The following is a 23,069-nucleotide window of genomic DNA, read 5'->3' on the forward strand; positions in this document are numbered from 1 at the left end:
CTATTAAATGTTATATTTATGTTATTCACTTTTAACAAGAACATGATACTGAGACCATGCACCTGGCTGACAGGTGCTCAGCACCATTGCCAACAGACAGCGACAGCAGTAGTGTTTAACTGTTAATCACTGGATGTAAATAGAGCTTACTGTTCTTAGTGCTCAAACACACCACTGACAACCTGTTTTATTCAGAACAAACCTGTCTGTCAAAGTGGCTCTATTGTGGAGCTGCAACAACTGGTTGATTCAACGGTTGGTTTTTGTTTGGCCTAAAATTTATTTGCAACTATTTTGATTATCAAATAATCTTTTTAGTAATTTATTAGGCAAAAAGAGCCAAACCTTTGCTGGTTTCAAGCTTGATAAATGTGAGAATTTGAAGCCTTTTATTTGTCATGATAATCAGCGGAATAGCTTTGGATTTTTGGACTACTGGTCAAAGAAACCCACACATTTGAAGACAGCAAATTGGGCTCCGGAGAATAAGACCTGGCACTTTTTACTGTTTTCTTCAATTTTACTGCCGAAATGATAAATTGATTAATCAGGAAAATAATGGGCAAGTAAATTGTTGACTGTATTTTTTCTTAGACAGGCTTGCTTGTTTCAATAAGCAACACCTTGTGTTTATGGAAAAGACATGTCAGCTGTTTTACCGTTATGAATTTAAAAATGCGTTTATCAGAAGGGCCTCATGGGAACACACCAGCCGCTCTGTGAGTCTGGCACAAACCCTGCTTAGACAAATCTTCTTCACCAAGATTCATGTTCACACTGTATGTCACATGAATACAAATACAGACTATTGATGTGATGTAAAGTCGTTCCACACCAAGCACAGATTTTTTTCTGAAAAATTTGTGAAGAAATCTATAAAAAACTGATTTTGTGGGTTCATATAAATGCTTGCACACTGCTGCTTAACATTTGAGTAGGAGAAAAATATTCAGTCTGACCTTGATTTCAGCAGATTTCTTCCTGAAAAAATACATTTTACAAATGAACTCCTTTGCTCCAACTGATGTCACACTTGCAGGTCACAGCTAGCTTAAATGGAGGAGCATTTTATTCATTTCTGCTTGCAATTGTTAACATGATACGTATTTGATTCAAATTTGGAGTCAGATTAGTTTTTGCATTGTGTAGTTAACATACCCCCTTTAGAAATTCTCTGTCTGGACTGTTTTTTGAAGAGAGGAAACTCTTTGTTTTCTTTACAAAAATGGAAAATGGCAACAAGGATAATTGGCCCGAGTTGGGGAAAATTCAAACACAGATTTTTTTCCATATTCCCACACCCCATTTTCACATTGCACAGGTGAGAAACAGCTTTTAGGATGCAAAGTGTTCCATCATTTATTATACACTGGTCTTAACAACGATTAAATCATTTCAACTGAAGTGGACCATCAAATCACAACATCCAAAAATAAGCAAATTGAGCCAGTTTTTTTTTTTTCACTATGAAAGTTCAGCAGAAAATGATAAATCAATTCGTAGGCATTTTGAAACATTTCACAGGTTGGAGGAGTATATATATCAGTGCGGCTGCTTTTCAAACACACATCTGTGTAGGTAGTCTATTCAGTGTCACACATTCACAATATGGATAAAGGGAGGTGAGGCCTTGGTTACAGTGAACTGGTGTACTTGTTTTTGTTCATGTTCTGTCACAATTTGCAATTCATTTAATCAGAAGCTGTTATTTCCTGCAAGTGGAGTCGTTCAGTGATGTGTTGCAGAGAAAAATCGCTGCTATCATGAGCACAGCCTCTAGGTTTAAAGGATTTCTCACTCTTTGGTTGGATTAGTTTTCACCTCCCCAATATCTCCTCTGGTCATTGGAGCAGTAATATGATGTAGGTCTGAATGGATGCTACAGGAATCTAGATGAATATCTGAGCTTCATGTCTGTACCGGCTCTGTGTCATGAATCGGTGTTTCTCCTCATTTCTCTATGAGTCCTTGAACCGAAGCTCCTTACTTTTCCTCAGTGAGCTGATGTAACCCCTTTTTTAGTTGATCGCACCATTTATATAACAGCCGTCATGTCTGATTAATAATCATTTACTGTTAAGAAGGAGATGGCACGTTTGTATAGTAAGATTCATATCAGCATCATCTGTATGTCATAACACATTAAACTAATCTGTCTGTGCTGAACATGACAGAGCCTTCCTGACAATTTAACACCAGGATCCAAGTCAATACCTTTTTAGGGGGGTTAGATCTTCGGATAATTGAAGATCTTTCATCCTATAATGAGCATGAAATGTCAAGGCCAAAATATATAGAACGGGCATTTTATCTGCACTGAGGAACAATAATCCAATTGACAAGAGCCCTGATGAAGACAAAATGAACGCTGCTCCACAATTCATAACAGGAATGAAAAATCGTCAAATTCAAGTAAAGCCGTGTTTGAATTGTATTCCTTATTAGTGGGGTGAATGTAGAAACTTTTTAGTTAGACTGAAATACACGCGGTCAGTCAGTAAGCACGCAGCAATCTATATTGTGGACTTTTAATGCTAACTGTAATATATTAGTAGAGACAGAGTGTGTCATGGTGGTTTTAAATGGATGGATGGAGATTAAAACTGGAGTGTGGAACTTTTCTCTCCCCTTCTTTAACAGTGAAAGTAATTACACAAACAAGAGACTTATATTAAGATGGACAATGCGTCTCCACTCCCTGTACAAAAATAGTGCCAAAATATCCCCCAAAATATCCTTGTGCCTCTGGTGTCATTTGGAGTAGAGTTTGGATCGTAGCAGGGCCATTGATCATATGCACACCAAATGGCAGACATAGCTGTCAATCATGATGTAAAACTTATTTTTATAGCATCAAAAACTATAAAAAAAAAAAAATAAATAAAACTTTTCAGAAAAACAAACTCTTGAACATACGTCTAACAACTTCCAAAAAATGACAGAACACAACTTTGCGTAAGAAATGAGTTTGACGTATACTTTTGAGTTTTTAGTTTGGCTCATGTCTTCTCTACAACATGGAGGTGGCAGGCTTAATGAACTACACTTCAGTATCAGAAGCAAACATCAGAATCAGACACAAAGCATTGAGCAAACAAAACACAAAAGCAGTGTCGAGCAGAAAAAAACGAACATAAAGTCAATCAATCTATCTCTTCCCTGTTTTTGCTCTAGCTGGTTTAGCTGGTATAACCAGCAACTATGCTGGAAACTTACCACAAGCCTACAAGATGCTTTATTAAGGCCAGAAATGTTCTGCTGATATGCAGTGTGAGAGTTCAGTAGAAATTTTCTCAGCATTATTCTACATTCAAAAATGTACTATATACCATAAAGTCAATCCATTCTCACTCTGATATCATCACATGGTGACGGTCGAGCAGTGACCGTCCACGTCAGCTTATAACATGTAAGGTATCGCTGCCACATCAAGCTTTGACATTTCAAGTTCGGAGTGAGAACAGGTTTCATAACCACGTAATATTAAAGAGTGTGAGTGCACTTATAGGGCGGGCCGGCGGGGAGGTGGATGGGCTACACAAACAACCGACTTTCTTGAGGGAGTCTGGAGTTCGCGTGTGGATATGTATGCGTGTGTATTTATGTCCAGAGTTCGTGTCTTTTGTGTGTGTGTGTGTCTGTGTCTGTCCGGAGTTCATGTCCCATGTGTGTGTGTGTGTGTTTTCTACACCTTACCATGTGCCCTCAGTAGCTGTTATGTTTCAAGCAATCTTTATACAGCTAGAAATGTGTATGGATATACTTGGAACTGTCCTTAGTTCAAACCATTGCCGAATAGTCACAGCACCTTTATGATATTCATTTCATTCTTCAAATATGTTTTTAGACCATCAGGCAATTGTTTGAGTTCCAGGCCTGATGTTATAATGTTCAGTGTTATAAGTAAGGTTGTTAACGCCATGCTACATTAGAATAATGCAAAACCACAATAAAGAGCCCACATGAAGCAAAATTACAGCTGAGATGTTTTGATCATCTATTTTAACACAGTAGCCTGTAACATCACACACCTTATCAACTTGCAATTATCATATTCAAATAATCAAATAATTCTGTGATCTCACTTTAAAATTCAATGTTTTTGCGGGTCCATGAGCGCAGCATAGCAGACGGAGTTTCCAAGATTTCTTTTTTTTTTTTTCCTCTGCAGCAGTTTTCGCACTCTTTGGCAAAGAGTTTGTCACTCTTTGGATAAATAACTGATCAGTAGATCAATTATCTGATCACAGCTGATCAGATCATATCAATGGATAAGAGGAGCAGTTTGCAGATGTTTGTAACTGCAAGCAAAGTTTTAGACCCAGCAGAAAAATGGTTAAGTTTTTGCCGAAACGTCACACATATCGAGGAAATCTAATAAATTTTCATGGGAGCATGCATTTGTGTGTGGACTTTATTTATTCTTTCATATCTATTTTTGCTTGGTCCAGCACCTAGTTTTTATCACTTTTGGATGTGCACGCTGCTTGAACTTTTCTCATCAACTTAATTTTTGTCATTAAAGTATTGCCTATAATTTACCCCCTTTACTGTCATTTCTCATGCTAGAGGCCTGTAGTGGGTCTAACAACAATGTCCAATATTTCCACAGATTCCGTAAGAAACAAACAAACAAAGGCATGCACAAACTGTGCAGATATATTGTGATTCCTTGTGTCAAATGCAGATATATGCATCTCATCCTGCTAGCTGTCAAAAGGCCGTGAGGCAGTGGGCCAACTTACACTATTTATCCACTCTTGTATGCAGTTTTATCAACTTCTGACTGAGTTCTTTTGAATTTGAAACAGATATCAAATATCTAATGATGTAGGTTAACTCAACACACAACACCACACAAATTTCCAACATGACACTTCAAACATGGCACCCTGTGGTTCTTTAAAGGACTTGAAAAAGGAAAAAGCCACATTAAAATCTCCAATGAAACACATCACAATGTCATTAGCACCCACAACTGAGATTCCCATCAAATATAATCCATGAATTGACTGAATTAATCAAGTGTATGTGCACTGTGTATATGATATTCATGTTGTGTTTTCAAAGCTCATGACAAACTCTCTATTATTAGAAATACATAATGTGCTTTTTGGCTAAAAATATGTTCATGGTTCATTGTGAGAATGCTCATTTGGATATGAATTGAACTACAAAAAAAAAGGTATTACAAAAGCTGTTGGTGAGGCTTGATAGTCCAAATATCTCTAAATGTTTGCCTAATACTCCCTTATTAAATATAATACTTATAACTGCGTATAGCATTGTAGGATATATATGGTGTTGCTGTTTAACCTAAAGCAGTAATTGTCAGCTTGGTTTGAAATCCTAGAATATCTAAAAGCAGTTGCCAATTTTTGAAATCTTTGGCAGCATATAAATCACTGATAGCCTTTGTGATCTTTTTACTCAACAAACTATCGCTGCATGGTCAAACAGTAAAAGTTGTTCATCCAAACTACAGCGCTGCCCCAGAGTTAACAAACTTCGTTAATGTGTGTTTACACTCAACAACGCCCCCGCTTTTAGAAGAAAGTTCCCCAACAACTTATCCTTTCTCCTTCCACACTGCAGCTGCTCTGCGCTCATTGAACACAGCACATTCAGGCAAACACAGATCATTCAAACAGCTTCGTCTCCACATCGATATTAGTGACTGCTTACATCCCCAGCAAACACCCACAAAATGGGCTTTCGTTCCTGCCTGTCTTACAATGTATAGTCACAGAAATAAACTGCCTGACACATTGGAAAGATGTGGTGTACAACTGTTTTATATCATCACTGTAATCTGTTAAAAAGGTTGTTTTCCAGTGTTTTTCAAAACAACAGAGACTGCCCTCACTGATTGCAAGGGCTGCAGCTAATGATTATTTTCATTGTTGATTACTCTGTTGAGTATTATCCCAATTAACTGATTAGTGGTTTGGTCTTTAAAAATGTTAGAAAATGGTGAAAAAGGGAGCTCAGTTCCCAAAACCAAAGATGATGTTCTCAAATGGCTTATTTTGTACACAAACCAAAGATATTCAGCTCATTTTGATCCAATTTAAGAAGCTGGAATCAGAGAATTTGGACTTTTTTTCCCTCATAAATTGCTCAAAACAATTAATTGATGATCAAATTAGCTGGCAATTACTTTAATAGGTGACTACTGATCAAGTTATTGTCGCAGTTCTACTGATAACAAAATTCAAAACAAAGTGCTCGCTTTAATTTAAGATCATATACTTCCTCCTTTTTAGACATCTCTGTTGTAATCATTGCCGATTCAGTTCGTTCTTCTTTGTCCTACATGTATCATACATACATCTTTAAAGTTCCACTGAGAGATAGTTTTGATAATGACACTGAATCAAATGACTCCGTAATGTGAAAATGTTGGCGGTGCTGCTGATCTAACTGAGAATCAACCCTCCACCCTGAAGCTCTTTGCAGTTTTCACCCTCTATGAGCTGCTCGTTGTTTTGGTTCGCTGGTCCATATGGTCCCAGTGGCTCTCACAAAGACTGGAACAAAACTTTATGCAGCTGCTCCAAGGTCACAAGCTTGCAAAAGCTGGTTGTAAACTACATGCCCAGTGTAAAATGGCAGAGTGCCAAAGACGACGAGGGACTGGTGGGGAGGACCGAACATCAGGCAAACTAAAAAAATAAATAAATAACCCACAAACATGAGGACCAACAAGAGCTAAAAGGGAAATGAACATTGGAGATATTCATCAAGTGCTCGGGATCTGCCAGACAAGTAAGTAGGCGTTTGTTAACACACACGTGATAAGATGATGCAATATGCGGATTCTGGTGCTGTGAGTCTTGAGTCTTAGCCTTAAAGTTACAGTTGGTAACTTTTATAAAAATAACTTTTTGCCATACTAGCTAAAACTTTCAGTGTTAGTTGCAGCGTTAACAGTGATTCATGAGACAGATAACTTGAAAAAAAATCATGCTCTTCTGCCTCCTCCTTGTGCTCCTAATGGCATTTGAAGGTAGAAGAAGGTAGAAAGTAAAAGGTAGATTTTTTTAGTCATTTTTTAAAGTTTAAAGTTTAAAACAAGTTTAAAAATGAAATTACTATTTGCCCTCGATCTTGCAACATCTTTGGAGTTGATGAGTTGATGCTACTATGAAGATTCCCTCCAGTTGCTTGGGCATGTTGCTGATGATGGCATCATACAATTCCTGCAGTAAATTTTTAGAATTTGCATCAAACTCTGGTGTCCATAACACCTTTGGGATGGATGCAAAAAAACGCAAAAAATTGAACCTGTTCCAAAAAAAATAACGAAGGACCAAAGTTTTGGAGTTTTTTTGACACAAGGTGAGATGGTGTGTTTTTTTTTTTTAAATGTGCAACAATTTCAGCCAAAAAAACGGACTCAGTGTGCAAAGGCCTTTAGCTTACGTTATGGAACGTAATTCCAAGCAAAATTGAATATGTGAGAAAGGGAATCATTTCAAGGCAGTGTTGCACGGTATACGAATACTAGAAGAGTATCGCAGTACCTAGCTGTTTAAAACGATACAATGCAGCCTTTATCAATATACATACTTTATGAATGACAGCATTTTAAAAAGAGTAGTGTTTCTCCGCTTGCAAAAGTGAAGCTGAGTGTGTGAGTGTGCACTGCTCAGTGCTCTGCTGTTACTCCCTGCAGTCAGAGGGTGTGTGTGGGTGAGTACTATTGCGTGCATACAGAACAACCAACAAGTTCCACACTTGGTTTTACATTATGGAAGGGGTTAAGCCAGTTGTCCTAAATTGTGTTTAACTGGTTACATTTGCATGAACACCAAGGCACGCAGGTTGAGTCAAAAAATTATTAGAACATTTGGCTTTACAAGAAGATAAAAGAGGGGAAATATGAATGCACAAACATGCTTTTTGGTCGACATATTTGGCATTTTTTATCTAATGTCTTCACTTCTAATAAAAATTATGTTTCTTTTTTGGTAAAAATGTGCTATATCATATCTCCTTTCTTAACACTATGTAATGTACATGTTGGGATTACAATGTTTTATTTGGCACAAACTTGCAAGGAACAAGTAGAGCTCCTTCCTCTGGTTCTTACAGCAGCCTTGTCACATTTTCACTGTCAACACTTTAGTTCAACCCTACAGGATGAGCCTATCTAAATGACAGCAGGAGTCATCTGTGTTAGGCATTCTATGAAATATTTAATAAATATATAAATATTACATTCATGTTTCTACTTTTTGTCTCTGAGCTGAACAAGTTCCCATTGAACTCCTCCTCACAAAACTTGACACTCCCCGCGGTGCACTTCTGCCCTATTACGAGTCACCATTTAGCCCAGCAGGAGAGCAGAATCCCATGAATAAAATCTTTTCATGCCAGAAAACGCTGATAGAAGAATGACAAATAAAGCAGCCTCTTATCCCAGGGCCCAATGAGTGTCAATGGAACTGATGTTGTCAAAACATGATAACAAGGCAGCACCAGCCGTAACCTCTCTTAAAATAGAAAGTCAAACTCGACAACATTACACACCTATTTCTGCAATCCTGCAGACTTACAAGGTAAATATTTTGACCTGAGACATATTTTTTTGTTCTGTTTATCATTGATCCAGTTTGAAGAAAAACATTGTGAAATGCCTTACTAGAGGTACATAAAGCCAGCTCACTTGGGGCAAACTAAACACCAAATATAATGGAATCCAAAAAAAGCCTTTAGAACCTGAATCCTGAAAAGTTCAAAGGGAAATGCAAACCACATAAATTCAAACTAGGGATGCAGCGATTCACTGGCCGAACATCAGTGCTAAGGTTGCAACGAAGGTATACAGATACAGTGATAAGACAGTTGACAAAAACAGTATCGTATACTTGTGCTTATCTACGGCATTGATAAAAATTTAACTGGATGGTAAACCTCACCTTTATTTGAGTTATTCTCAGAAGGGGGACTGTTTACACACACTTCCATTAAAAAATGGTTTCAAGACTTTCAAGTTTTAATTATAGTGATAAAACATTTGTACAACCAAAAACCAGCCCTACTTTTTTCATTCTTTTAAGGGTCACACTGACTGATAATAAAAATAATTTTGTAATACTGTCATACCATGATATTTTCTAAGACTCTAGTCATACCATGAAAATCTCACACTGCATCTCTAATTGGTAGCAGCCAATATTTACCTTGTTGACTGCCATCGGCCTATAGGCAGATAAGATGGCATTTACTTATGGTAGTGACCAATGCATTGAGAAAAATTATGATGCATTTATTACTTTGACTTAGATGTTCAGTTTAACAGTTACTCAGTTTCTAATCAAAGAAGTAAAAGATTGTTTGTGTTTGACACTTATAGCGGCTGATGAATTGGCTGTCCCGTTTTTCCTGTTACACACCATTGATATCATATTGGCCTTTAGAAATTCACAATCAGTCGATTTCTATTTAGTATTCAGTGGTGGCTCCGTTTCACTGTTAGATTTTCAGTTTTTTTAATATAATCCAAATAATACTGTTTTTCTTTTCAGCTATAAAACATCAGCCTCAAGGTGCCAAAATCATGTATTTTCAAACAGTAAGGTGTTTACACTTTAATGAGCATATCAGACAAAAGGTGTGAAGCCACATTAAGCAATACTTGAGTTATTAAATTGAATTCAATAACTCCCTGCGGTGTAAAAGGGTTGCTATTGCCAATCTCACCCAATCAACACTTCGCTCTGCAGCTTTCAGCTTATGCATTAAACTGCTTTCAGCTCACTGTTATACATTAGTTATCGGTCAAAAACATGCAGCTTAAAGGGATAATGTAACTCATAGTATTTTCTGTATAATTCCCATTATTTGCAGGTGTCAGCCTTCTATTAGCATGCAACACTGTGTAAAGCAACACATCATTTTATCTGTTATATGAGCGAATGGGATAATTGAATCTACAAATGTCTCATTATTGCAACCACTAACATGATGCCCCCCCCCCCCCACCTCCTTATCCATTACCTATATCCATCCACATCCATTAGACCCTTTTCAACTTATCGCAGAGCCGTACACCCAGGTATTAATACATAGAAATACATCTAATTGGTCTGATGGGAAATAACAGACCAGCAGGAGGAAAAACAGCTGGAGTGCAGCTTGAAAAAACTTACCAATGTACAGATTCCACTCTGGATCCAGATCAGCTTGATTGGCAAGGCAGCCTTTCATGACATTCAAGCAGTAGTTCTTACAGGGTTTTACTGACGGCATGCCCTGACAAAACGGGCAGTACATCATCTTGGTCAGTGCTCGAATACACGCTGGAGTGCTGCTCACCTGCAAGAACAGAGAGTAACAGCAGTCATTAGCACCTGAACAGCTCTTTAAAATCCAAACATAATTTGAATAACATTCAGTCAATTAGTAACTGCATCATTTCCAGGAGGATTTAAGTATTTGTCATTTCCTTTAAACTTAATGAAACTTAATTTGCCTGAATGTACCTCAATAGAGGATTCTTCTTACTTTAAAATTTTTAGCAGATTACTTTTGTCTATTGAAAAAAGTTGCATATTAGTGCGACGTTCAGGAATGCCACAAGAGAGATGTTGAATGTTTGAATGTTTGTAGGAACTGTCAGTAACACTGTGTGTGATCGTTGACAATTTAACCTGCATTTAAATGTCAAATTTTAACTGAAGAAAAAAATATTTGCCTACTCATCAGCCAATAAACTGTCAATAAACTGTCAATACTGTTTTGTATTTCAGTTATTCATCTTTCCCTTTTTAAAAGGGATATGATTTTATTTTGCAACAGGTAGAGTGTGAAAGGTTCCATCAGTCATCACACGCAACATTATTATTTTCTGCCTAAAAAAATCTAGCAGTGACGTTTGTGTTTATGTGAATAATCCAAAAACAGAATTAGATGTAAATTTGGCAATCACAAATGCACTGTTACAGAATTTGATTTAAAAATGCTAATACTAAAACTACTAAAATGCATGTCCGGACATGTGATCAATACTAACACAGATGTCTTACATTCAGTATGTTGTGTTCAAGAGCTCCTTGTAGAAATGAATCTTGCTACATGTCTCAGTTGAAAAGTCATAAATATTTTAGTGAGCGAAATGTAAATTTATTTATTAACCATGATTTAATTCATAATGCATTTGAGGAGGGGGAAAAAACATAATGAGTCAATTTAACAATCAGTTGTGGCACTGGGTGTTTGAATAGGTTTAACAGAATGATTCTATGTTAATCCAAAAACAAGTCGCTCATATGACAACTCACTGATGTTATTCAAATGTTTTCCAAGACAGATTACTGTTCCAGACAGGCTGATTACTATAAGAAAGTTTGCAGATCTAAATACATATTTGTATTTTTAGGAAGAAGACGCAGCCTAATGGGGCAGTGTGGCACACTGACCAAATGTCTACAGATTCTGCATAGTTGATTCACACCAAGCACTGGGCTCATTCAAGCTCTCTTCTTAGAAAAGCCAGATGCTTCAATGGATGAATGTCTGAAGATAGTGTTGTATGTGGTAAAAATTTAGATCCCAGGCTATATCTGCTGTTCTTTGCTGTATTTCATTGTGCCACATCTTATAAGTGATCGTCTGTTTTGACATCTCAGATAGCAAATACAAACCTGACTGATCAACCTAGTGCAGCTGATTTTATTAAATGATGTCTGAGAGTGTGCTGCACTCAACTCTCTTATCCTCAAATGCTTGCACTTCGGAGCCCTGTCAAGATGTCTGAAGTGAAAGCTCCTGGGTTGCAGCTAATGGACTTTGTTTCTGAAGCCCCAACAAGCATCTATTAAAAAATCGTTTTGAAAAGCCACCTTTTTTTTAGACGACACCCAGACATGTCATGCAAGCACTTACCAATGCCTCATTTCTTTAAAACAATGAAAATGTAACTGCATATGCACTGTAGAGCTGAGGCACTTTTAAGGACAGACTTTTTGAAGATGTCTAACTCTTGTTCTTCAGACTCTGACGGCATTCATTATAAGTTGCTTTGAAAAAAACTTCTGCTAAATGAATATAATGAAGGCCCTGTTTATACTTGGTATAAACATGCCTTTTGGGTGATCTGACAGTGCTAAATACCAGTGTAAATGACCACAAAGACACATTGTGATCCAATCACTCAAACCACTTGTGGAAATGGCGTGAGACGCAATTGACCACATATCTTTTGTAGTGTAAATGCCAATGCATCCCAATGCATGTCCAACAAGGCCTGGGTCATCAGCGCAGGATGTGGTGGTTGTTTGGATGACAGCGTTCTAACGCTTTACAAGATTCCCGTCTGTCAAAGATTTGGAAGAAGTGTTGCATGACTGCCAAGGTTTTGCCCAATGGAAGGAGACATGTTGAATTCTGCAGCGACATCTCCAGCTGCACTGACACAACTGCTCACGTGACTAGCGAGCATGCTAGTGAGAGTGTGGACATAATCGCTACACACAGGCCCCTTTGACTATCTGGTAAAAGTGATTTAGGCAGTAACGAAATCTGCACACAAGTGGTTAGCAGGAGACGCGTGACAGACACAGGTGTGAACAACAATGTGTCTCGGCTGTCCACTTGTGTTTAAATCACCGAAACACATAAACAGGCCTGTTAATACCCTCAAGAGGACAAATTCCTATCACATTTTATTGCGTTATTTCCTTAAGTAAGTAAGTGCGCCTGCATGCAAAGATGGACACATGAAGTCATAGGTTCCTTTACTTTTGAAAATTAAAATTGCATACATTTTTTAAAATCTAATCTTTATTTAAACAGGATAGACTGACTTTAAAAACCTGACTTCTGTATATAAAATGGAGACTGAATATGACCGCATTATTGCAGCAGAATGAGGAATGAAATTTTTTTCTTTCTTTGTTGAAACCTATGAAACAATCACGGGGATGCAAAGCTGCCACTCATGTTAAAAAGCACAGGACCTAAAGGATTGTTGAGTTAAACACAGGCAAACACAGAATTAGTCAAATGTTTGACTACACAGAAGGCATGCTGGTTTTAAAGGCTGCAATTCAGAGTAAAGTGACATAATTTCCTGAACTTATCAGACTGTTTTAGCTGTTCTATTATTTGCCTTCAACCACTTAAAAAATCCACTTTACTGATGATTATATTTAAAAAAAATCTCATGCTAAATATTTTGTGAAAGCACAAATAGTTAACCCTACGATATCTGTATTTGGCCAAAAGTACTGTGACATTTGATTTTCTCAACATTGCCAAGTCTTACTTTGCAGCCAAGGCATTTGTCGATGTTGTTGCCATTCTTGTCCTCTAAAAACTTCATATGATTTAGTCACAACCAAAAACAGAAATGCTGTGGCTAAACAATGTGTCACAAGTAGCTGGTTTAAGATAACATGTAGACTGCAATAAAGCAAAAGGAAAAGCAGAAGTACTTACATACTTTAAGATAACCTGCTATTTCGAAGATCTTTATCTAGCTATATTTCTATTTATTTAAGTATAAATCAATGCAGCTGTAAAGTTAGTTCTTAAAACTTTAACTTAAACAGTTTCACTCAGAGCAACATCCGAATGTGATATCTTATTAATCTATGAAGCACTTCTCAGAACAATGTTACAGGTCTCTTACAATAACATAGGGATAACACAGCAACATAAGTTAAAAAGCAAATAAAATAAGAATTGATCGACAGCTAACATTCCAAGTACTCTACCCAAAAAAAGGCAAGATTTTATGAGCTAAAAGAAGACTAAGTGCCCTGGACAACAAAGGCCCGGTCGCTTTTTGTAATTAAAAAAAGATTTTGGACCCACTAAAAGGCTAACAGGCTTTGCCAAAAGATCTCAAGCTGCGATCAGCCTTGTGGGGAAATGGCTGATCACACAGCAGGAGCCTGTCCGAGCAAAGCTTTTAAATACAAGCAATCAAATCTTAAAAATGTATTCTAAAACAGAGAGGTGCAGCAAACAAGGGTTTATTATGGACACTTCTCTTAGAAAAGTCTGGCAGCAACATTTTGTCTTGGCTGTAGTCGGTGGATACTTCGCCTGGTAAGACCAAAATAAAATGAGTTATAGTAGTCAGGCCTTGAGGAGATAAAAAACACTGATGACCTTCTCCAGGTCTGCAAACTGCAGAAATGACCTGATCGTGGTGAGATGAGTTAATGTTTGATGTGCCGGGACCCCTACCTTCATCTCAGCACAGTGCTCAGTATCATAAAGAGAGGACTGGGGGTATTTTTGTAGCTCCACGGAGTCAAACAGCCGCATGAACTAACATAAAAATACCTCACAGATCACCTTAGACAGCAGTTTAGACTTGTCACACACTAAGTTGAAAGTGATTATGCCAAATGCTTCTGCCAACATGTGTCACACCTGACACAGGTGTACGACAGCTGTACAAATCAGACAGCAATATGTTCCTAGCACCTTAAGAGGTCATGAGGAGAAATGGTAATAAAAACAATAATAATAATAGTTATTGTTATTGTTATTATTATCATCACCATGATAGTAGTGGTAGAAGTATTAAAAGTAGTAATAGTAGTACAAGTGATAAAAGGGGTGTAGTAATAGCAGTCGTAGCATCAGTAGTATTAGTAGCAGTAGTAGTAGCAGACGTAATATACTGAAGTAGTAGTGGCTAATAGTATTTTTAGCAGTAGTAGTAGTAGTAGTAGTAGAAAAAGTGTAATAGTGGTAGTTGTAATAGTTGTTGTAGTAGTAGTTGTTGTCAAAGCAGCAACAGTAGAAGTAGTGTAGTACATGTAGTGGCAGAAGTAAAAGTAGTATTAGTAATGGTAGCAGCAGCAGTAGCAGAAGTATTAGGAAAAGGAGCAGCAGTAGTAGTAGTAGTATATTAGTTTGTAGTATCATCATCACCGTCATGAATTGTCCGATTAATAAGTGAAAGAGAGGTATATTTTTTTGTTTAAATTAATAATATACAGCCTACTGTGTCCCCTTCCTAACATTTGAGTAGTTAAAATCCTCCAAATAATAATAATAACCAAAATTAGTAAAATATAAGTGAATAAACAAATAAGCAAAGTTAATCATTGTATTGTTTGAAAACAGAAGTGCAATTAAGTGGCAATGGTTCACTGGCAACAAACTGTAAAATATCCCAACATTTCCATTTTACTACGTCAATGCAGCCCATTTATGTCACTGTGACTATAATTATAAAACAGGACCATGTCGCCCTATTGTTTACACCTTTGCTTCTGTCAAATCCATTGGTGTCTTACTTCAGTGCGCGCATTCAAAAAGCAAAGTTGTTTGTTAAAATATTCTAAGTATCAATAAGAAGACAGATAATTATACGATTTTAATCACTTCAGATAAACAGAAGCAGATGCACTGTTTGGGTAATGATCTGGGATAAGTATGAGCTCTGTTTGTGAGATGCAGACTCCAAACACGAGATTCTGCTCCCTCAGAGCTCCACCGGGTTTTGTGTTTTGTCTCTTAAGCTGTGAAAAGCAATAAAGTACTACATCATCTACTTTAATTCAATATATATCCCAGCAGCAATAAACATGGATGTCACATCTTAGAGGCGCCGTGCAACAGACACCTCTAGCAGGGTGTCTTATTCCATTATGCTTACACCCAATCCCTCATGATGAGTTTATACCCTGGGGATCAAAGGGCTGCAGTCTCAGACACATGACCTGGATCTCAGGTACCACTGAAATGTCAAGGGGTTAAGCTGGGACATGCTGGCTTGTGAGACACGCAGAGTGTAACCCAGTAAACGCATACTAACAACACATCCTCTGTGGCTGCTTCCAAATGAGCCTCAACACTACTACTGGTGGAAGGGAACTGATACGCACAGTGAAGAGACATTTTCAAAGTTCAGTGAGTGCACTATGGTGTGGCTGCAAGAAAATGAATGTTGGATTTCTTTAGGGCTGCTCCTTTAAAGTCAGAACTTCGAATCATCTGCCTGAGACCCCTCAGTCAACTGACTTTGCTTCAAATTTATCAGTCTTTTTCTTTTTTTGCCAGTCAGTGTGCTGTGCAGTTTGCTTATAAGGACGTCTTGGTCACTTGCTGCAGAGTGAGCGCTCTTGACATTCACACTACTCTTTGAATCAAGCAGTTGTGCTCCTTCGTAAGGAGGGAGAGAGAGACTGTTCAAATTTACAGCTCACAGCAAGTTCATTTGCTGCCGTCTCTGGTGTTTGCTTGATATCTAGAGTCGGCAAAAACTGTTGTAAATTTGCAATCTGTCGTTAGCGCTGTTAGCTTATTTTTTATATAACGTTAATGTGGCTGTCACTCAACATCCCACTGAGCCCCTTTTACACTTTAAAACTTCATATGTAAAACAAAATGAATTGACGAATATTTGTATTGAACTGCAAAATCTGATTCGACTGACATAATTCTGATTCTGGTTTACATCCCTAGATTCCTAGAGAACAGCAGTACCTTCTTCTTAATGTCTTCTGTCTCAGTGATTGAGAATATCTATATTTTCTGTGCCTTCTGTTTATAAACTGTACAGCAGGTCTATAAATATGTATAATAGTGTTGATAATCCAATCTTACTGATATCAATACAGTAGTGAAAAGAAGCCAGGGTGGTTGGGGATTTGCAGCCTAGTGCTTATCAGGGCTTCTCTCGGCTCATAAGAAGGCGTGTAGAAACAGCCCTGTTGTTGTTGAGTGTGACTAAATCCGAGCCTTAGCCTCCTGCTTTTCCTTTAATCTTACTTTGTACATGATCAAAACTACACACACTCCCAAAGCAGTATGATATACTGCAGAAGCTGCATTGAGATTACATCGCATCAAACAGAATACTAAGGCTACAGCATGATTAATGGCTTCTGTATACTGGGTGAACAAATATTAGGAAGAAGAGCAATAAACAGTGATGGCACAAATTTCTTTTCTCTCCCTTTTCATTGTCTGGGCATTCCTCCTGTGCAATCCACATGCCCTTCAACACTGTTCTATGAAATGCACCTGAACAAGCCGCCTCGAGCCCCAAACTTCATGAAGACATGCACCACGAGAGCTAGCATTAGTCAGAAAAGTATCTGGGAGGAACTTGTTCCCAGTGGAAGACTGTAGGGAAATGTGTGCTTGCTACAAAAACACCAAACAAGACCTTGTGAAAATCTGTGTAGGATACACAGCAATTCTTAATTTCAGCTGAGGTCAAATGCTGAATATTTTTCCAACAGAATCAGTGAGTGCGTGAAATGTGCGTGGTTTGTTTAAAGCTACAGATGGTAACTGTATCATGCATCATATTTGCGGAAACTGTCACTGTATCCTTACAATAGCACACAAGACAGATCTGTTTATACATTTTTTTAAAAAAAATCAGGTTGCCATAGCTCCTCCTTGTGTTCCTAATGGCATTTACAAAAATCCACTCCGGCTGGCCCCAAACAGCCAAACACAGCCAGGAGGAGCGTCTGTCAATCACTGCTCATGCACACTCTGTGCTGCCAGCGTACACCGCAAGGACAAGCGAACAGAAGACGACCTGCGAAAAAGAAAGCTTCTCGTCATCTGTCTGGTCTTGATTTTTTCACATATTATCTGTCTCGTGTACTACTGTCAGGATATAGTGACTGAGCAAATATGATGTTATTTTTCTATGATAAGACGGAATATATTAAAATAGGTATGTTTTTTTGTGTTTAATCACCTGAAAATAAAAATCATTGTGTTTTTGTTACCATAAAATCAGGCCTTTTTTAGTGTTGCACTGCCACGTCTCTACAGTAGCCCAGAACAGACAGAGCAGGCACTGAGAGATAGGGTTATTTGCGTTTTTGAGTTGGCCAGCTTAAGTAATGTGATACTTAATGATTTACTATTTTCACAGGTTTTATCATCTGGTCCATTTGTTTTGGAGAAGAAAAGATCACTAGGGATAATTACAAACCTCCTGAGCTATGAACACCAAAGGAATCCAAACTGGGAGTTAGGGCTGGACGATAAATCGATTTTATCGATAAAGTTGGAATTTGTGCTTAAGGGCGATTTTTTAAATTAAAATCTAGATTTTCCCCTAAACTTCCTCCACCACTCTCTTTGAGCTTCTGTAGTTCATAGTGGTCCCCCCGCGCTTACCTCCTAGATACACACACGACAAAGTGACAGCAAGTGTTTATGACAATAAAGAGTACGTTCCCAAAAAAAGGCACAGTCTCGTCAGCTGTTTGAACTGGTTGGTTTTGCGGTGTCAGATCTTGAACAAGCAGGTTTTTTCCACATGCTGAAAAGTATCAACCCCAGGTATATGCACAATTGTACACATGGAAAAATCATTAGAGAGCTGTAGGGAATGTTGTTTTACTCCACTACAACAGACCTGTGGTTCAGTAATTTGAACACAACGGAAACATTATTTGTTAACATGGAACTAATGTTGAACGACGGTTGTATGATTTCCGAATTGGTCATTTTCAATACTCTACAATATGAAATGCCTTTGTTAATTTTTATTGCTAAAATCAAAGCAAAACTTATTTTGAGTAAATTCTTTGTCATTTATAAATTGTTTTTAATAGGGACTTTAATTTTATTAAAATCGTTAATCAAGTTTGTTATGAAAAAAATGTAATGATTTTATGTGTAGGCCACATCACCCAGCCTTATGGAGTTCATGCTTGGAGAGGGCACACAGGAGAAGCTTCAGATAGTTGTATTCTGCAATCCTCACTCCTAGGTGCCACTAAATCCTATAAACTTCTCCTTTAAGGTCTAAAAATCATATGAGCAAGCTGTTGATTGTGTGTTTTACAATCCAATTCAACTTTACTTAAGCGGTGAGCACTGTTACCTTAGACACTCTCTGAGCCACCTCCCGGCCAACAGAGAGCCCTTGGACAAATGTTCGTGCAGCGATGAATGCCCGGGTAACCTGAGCCTTGAGCTTCCTGGGCACGTCTCCAAAGGGCTTGAGCTGGTCGGTGTACTTACTGATACACTCCAGATAGTCCTCAGTGATGGCGTACTGGGAGTTGAGTAGCGTGAACATACGCTCCAGCAGCCGTGACCAGAAGTCATTAAGCATTTCCTCCAGGTTAACATTTCCTCCTGTGTAATAGCGCTTCAGCTCTGCAAACAGGTTCTCAAAGACTTCGGAGTTCTGCATGTAAGGCTTGCCGTAAGTCCTCACAAACATCTCATTCAGGGACCTCTCTGTGTTCTCCAGCAGCTCCAGGAAGAATTCTGGGTTAGAAAGAAAAGAAAAAGTGTTACTTATTGTGTCATTTTCTTTCATGTGTCACCGTGTTGGCATAGATTATATTGTACATGGCATGCACAGAAACGCCTTGATACGATGCACTGGGAACCTTAATTTATGATTAAAATAGAAATGCAGCAAAATTACATTAACTGTATCTGATTGCAAGATAGAACTCCGCTTAAAAGGGAAATCTGCTTGATTACGATGCCGACAGCAGATACGCCGGCAAGCAAAGAAAAAAAAACACCAAAATAGCAAATCAATTAGGGCTTCTGATCTTGATTTCATTTTGAAGAGACTGCACAGCTTTGTTGATATATATCTCCAGTAAACTACTTTTGACATTGCAGTGGGATCAAACCTCATATATATTTCTGGAAAGCAATAAGCTCTGTGTTTACAGTGCATGAGGCCTATATTGTCCATATATCACCTGTAAACCCAATGTACATTCTTGTGTCTTGATAGAAAGGATGTATATGACAAAATGATTTCCTATACTCTGATTTGCACTGGAGTATTGCTCCATATGCTGAAAGCATATGGCTGTCAGATGAACTGCAATAAATGGTCCCTCAATATTATTATGATTCCACAATACAGTTTGTCTCTGGAGTTGCTGCTGTTTTTAGGCATAACTTGTTGTTTGCCTCATGACCTCTACGACTCACCACAAATTGGAAAGAGATGATAATATTTCTGACCATCTGCTATCCATAATGATAGTCCTCGCTTTCAAGGACCAAGATTAAAATTTAAATAGGCTTCAAAACTCTGCACATTTAACTGCGAAGTGAAATAGTTCAAGACTAGACAGAGGAGCCTCCACATCCATAAATTGTGGTGGAGGTTACAGAAAGTCTTTTATATTCCTCAGTTATTGTCTTTTACAGGGCAATATGTCCCATCCAAAGCTTTAAAGCAGAAATAATTGATTTTTTTGGGCCACTTGGAGACGGTTGAAAGCTATAAATACAAAATTGACATTATCGCCCTATAAAGTTGACATAGGGAACATGTTGGCTAACAGTCGCCTATTTACAGGTCTCCCACACAGATTAGTATTTCTTTAGTGGTTCTCAACACCATACATATCTAAGTCCAATAGACACTCTCCTTTCTGTTGTGTTTTGATTTCGTCAACTCCACAGGGAAATTCAGTGCTAAATGCTGCACTATGTCCACCAGCGAGTTACTAACGTTGTCTTCTTTTTAGTGCTGGGCAGGTAGCGTGCAGTGGGTTTATCAGAGACTTGTCACTGAAAACAGCTACCTGCTACACCTGGTGCTAGTTAGCACAGACATAACACAATCCAACGTTGAAAGAACAAAGCATGAAAGATTTCTGCTAAAGAGCTCAATGGCTTAAGTAAAACAACCGTACCATATATAACAACTTTGTTTCAATCTCACTCCCTCTTGACTTTAGCTCTTTGTTTACTTTCCTACTTTCATGCGCTGAGCTGAACTGCCAATCAGAGCAATTTAAATCAGCGACTGGCTCCACCATCTGTGAAGCCAATTCACTGTTCTGGAAAAAAGCCGACAAATGCAAACGAGGGCCAACAGTGTGGGACACACCGCAGTGAATGGGGTGACCGACGCTCACCAACTGACAGACTGACAGCCAACAGTCAGCTTGGTGTGTCAGGGCCTTAAAGGACTCATGAGTTGAGACAATGATTCTCTGTGGGTTGGTCACTCTAGCAGCACTTTTTACATTACACATAGTCCATTGATCTATTGATAACATAAAAATATTAATTATTGCAGCTTCAAGGTCTCTAATTTCACTGTGGTATGGGCTAATGGAAAGAGCAGTGACACTGTGAACAAAGGCAGCAGTAAAACACTAAAAAGGTTGGGACAATTAAAAATAATTAGCTGTGTGGGTTGTCCCTCAAATAGTATGTCAGGTCCTACCATGAACCCAGCTGCTAGTGATTTCTCTTTTCATTTTACAGTAACTGCCACCTTCGTACATATCCGAATCAGCATGGTCTGAATTTCCATCTGTAAAGCAATTCATTGTAGCATATGACCATGACACATGACCACATATTCACCAGGAGATCCATTTTGCCCCCTTAAGCCATTTACATTGCAGTCACTGAAATGGCCCTGACAAAATTGTAATGGATTTGAAGTGGCCATCAGTGCCCAGCAACCCAGGTGAAATTACTAATTACAGCAACAGAGAAATAACATGGCATGTCTGTACGTGATACCACACCAAATCCATCCAGTTAGCTATATCAAGAGCTGCTCATGTTGCACACCGGTGGAAAGCAAAATATGTAATAAATGCCTCATCTACAAGGTAGCAGAACACACAGGATGTTATTTCATAATGTTATTACCTGATTGAGACAAATGTATTTTTAGCTGCAGCCAGCAGCTACTATAACTCACTTGATGTCGGCTTGGAGGGTAAAGGTCACATTTGCCACAGGAGAAATGCGAGATTCTAATCCTGCATAAATCCATTCAGCTTTTGATTCATCACATGCAACATGCTTATTAAAGACTTACCCCTCTATTCTTATCACAATTAAATATTGTTAATTAACACATCTTATCAGGTATCAGTGAGTGTTAACTGGAAGATGTCCTGTGGGGATCAGATTAAATTAGCTTTACTCTCACATATTTTCCTGCTTTCTTAAGAGACTATGACTCTTTCTTTTAGTGGCATATACAGTATGCAGAACTTGTGATGTTGGTCAAAGTAATTCTTGAGACTAAAGTAAATGAAAGACTACAGTGAGCAGTTCTTTAAATATGCAAAGCTCCAAACATGATTTGTGCTTCAGAGACTCGTTGTTGGTAATGAAAATAGTCAGTGGTGCTGAGCGATATGCACGCTGATTAATGATAGCTTCAAAACTAATTTCATTTTTTTTTAAATGTGCATTTTAGGGAAAAAAACATCTTAATGCGGGCAGGTTCTTTGCTCAGTATGTCTGCTGAAATATTAATTGAATATAACCAATGTAATTAAGGCAGAATTGATTGTTGATGTGGACAGTATATTTGATATAATTCTAAGCTCTGTTTTGGAGTGATTAGGATGAATAATTACATTATGGATGAGCTCAGTATAATTCAGTGACTAATATATTTAGTTATAAAAAAGACAACTTAATCTAATTAGGAAAAATTCATGAGAGGGATCGTATTTAACAATAACAAATTTATTGAAATGTCAGAGGCTAAAATTATCAGGAAAGCTTACATAAATCCTAACACATCTTTGTAATTTAGAAGTCTGTCCAAATGAATGGCTGCAAGAGCTGCAAACAGAGGATAATGATGCTGAAATGCTGGACAGGGGTGATTCTAATACCCCCAACTTGCAGAGAGTTCATTACATTTCGCTGATAAAGCTCAGTTTGGCTCCAATTCCTCACTGTGTGCACAGAGCTGTGCAGAGGTTATACCGAACCATTCTCTCTGTGATAAAGAGAAAGCCTATGTCTCTGTGCTTCCACAGTTGCTTGCTCTCACAGAGACCTACTGATAGATGCTCTCCTAGATGTCAGAGATGTCAGCAGTAGTCTCAATTTCAGCAATCTTAAAACAGGGCCTTCCTTTTTTAAATCTTTGAGCTAGATGATGGAAAACTAGAATTGCTGTCTAACAGTTGTATGCCCCTGCAAACCAGTCAAGTTGCACTGACAGTTTCCATAATGATGTCACAGTAAGATAGACCTTTGGGCTTTTGGATATAAATAGCCATCACTTCAACATTATATCGCATGAGACATTTGAGAGAAATGTTGTTATAATTACCATATGAACTCATAAGTAACGGCCAGAATCATGT

At 38.0% G+C, this 23,069-nt stretch overlaps 1 protein-coding gene across 2 annotated transcripts in view; it reads right to left on the reverse strand.

Moving 5' to 3' along the window:
- The window catches only part of LOC121949433 (glypican-6-like), a 150,370-nt gene that overhangs the window by 53,013 nt on the left and 74,288 nt on the right, over window positions 1-23,069 (reverse strand). For both annotated transcript variants that reach the window (XM_042495118.2, XM_088083290.1), the window contains exons 4-5: window positions 18,833-19,224; window positions 10,158-10,323 (exon numbers count right to left, since the gene is read on the reverse strand). In XM_042495118.2, coding sequence (XP_042351052.1) covers window positions 10,158-10,323; window positions 18,833-19,224 — 558 coding nt within the window. The remainder of the gene's footprint in view (window positions 1-10,157; window positions 10,324-18,832; window positions 19,225-23,069) is intronic.

This window comes from Plectropomus leopardus, chromosome 10 (genome assembly GCF_026936395.1).
Source record: "Plectropomus leopardus strain MGB_pleo_1.0 chromosome 10, ASM2693639v1, whole genome shotgun sequence".
NCBI lineage: Eukaryota > Metazoa > Chordata > Actinopteri > Perciformes > Serranidae > Plectropomus > Plectropomus leopardus.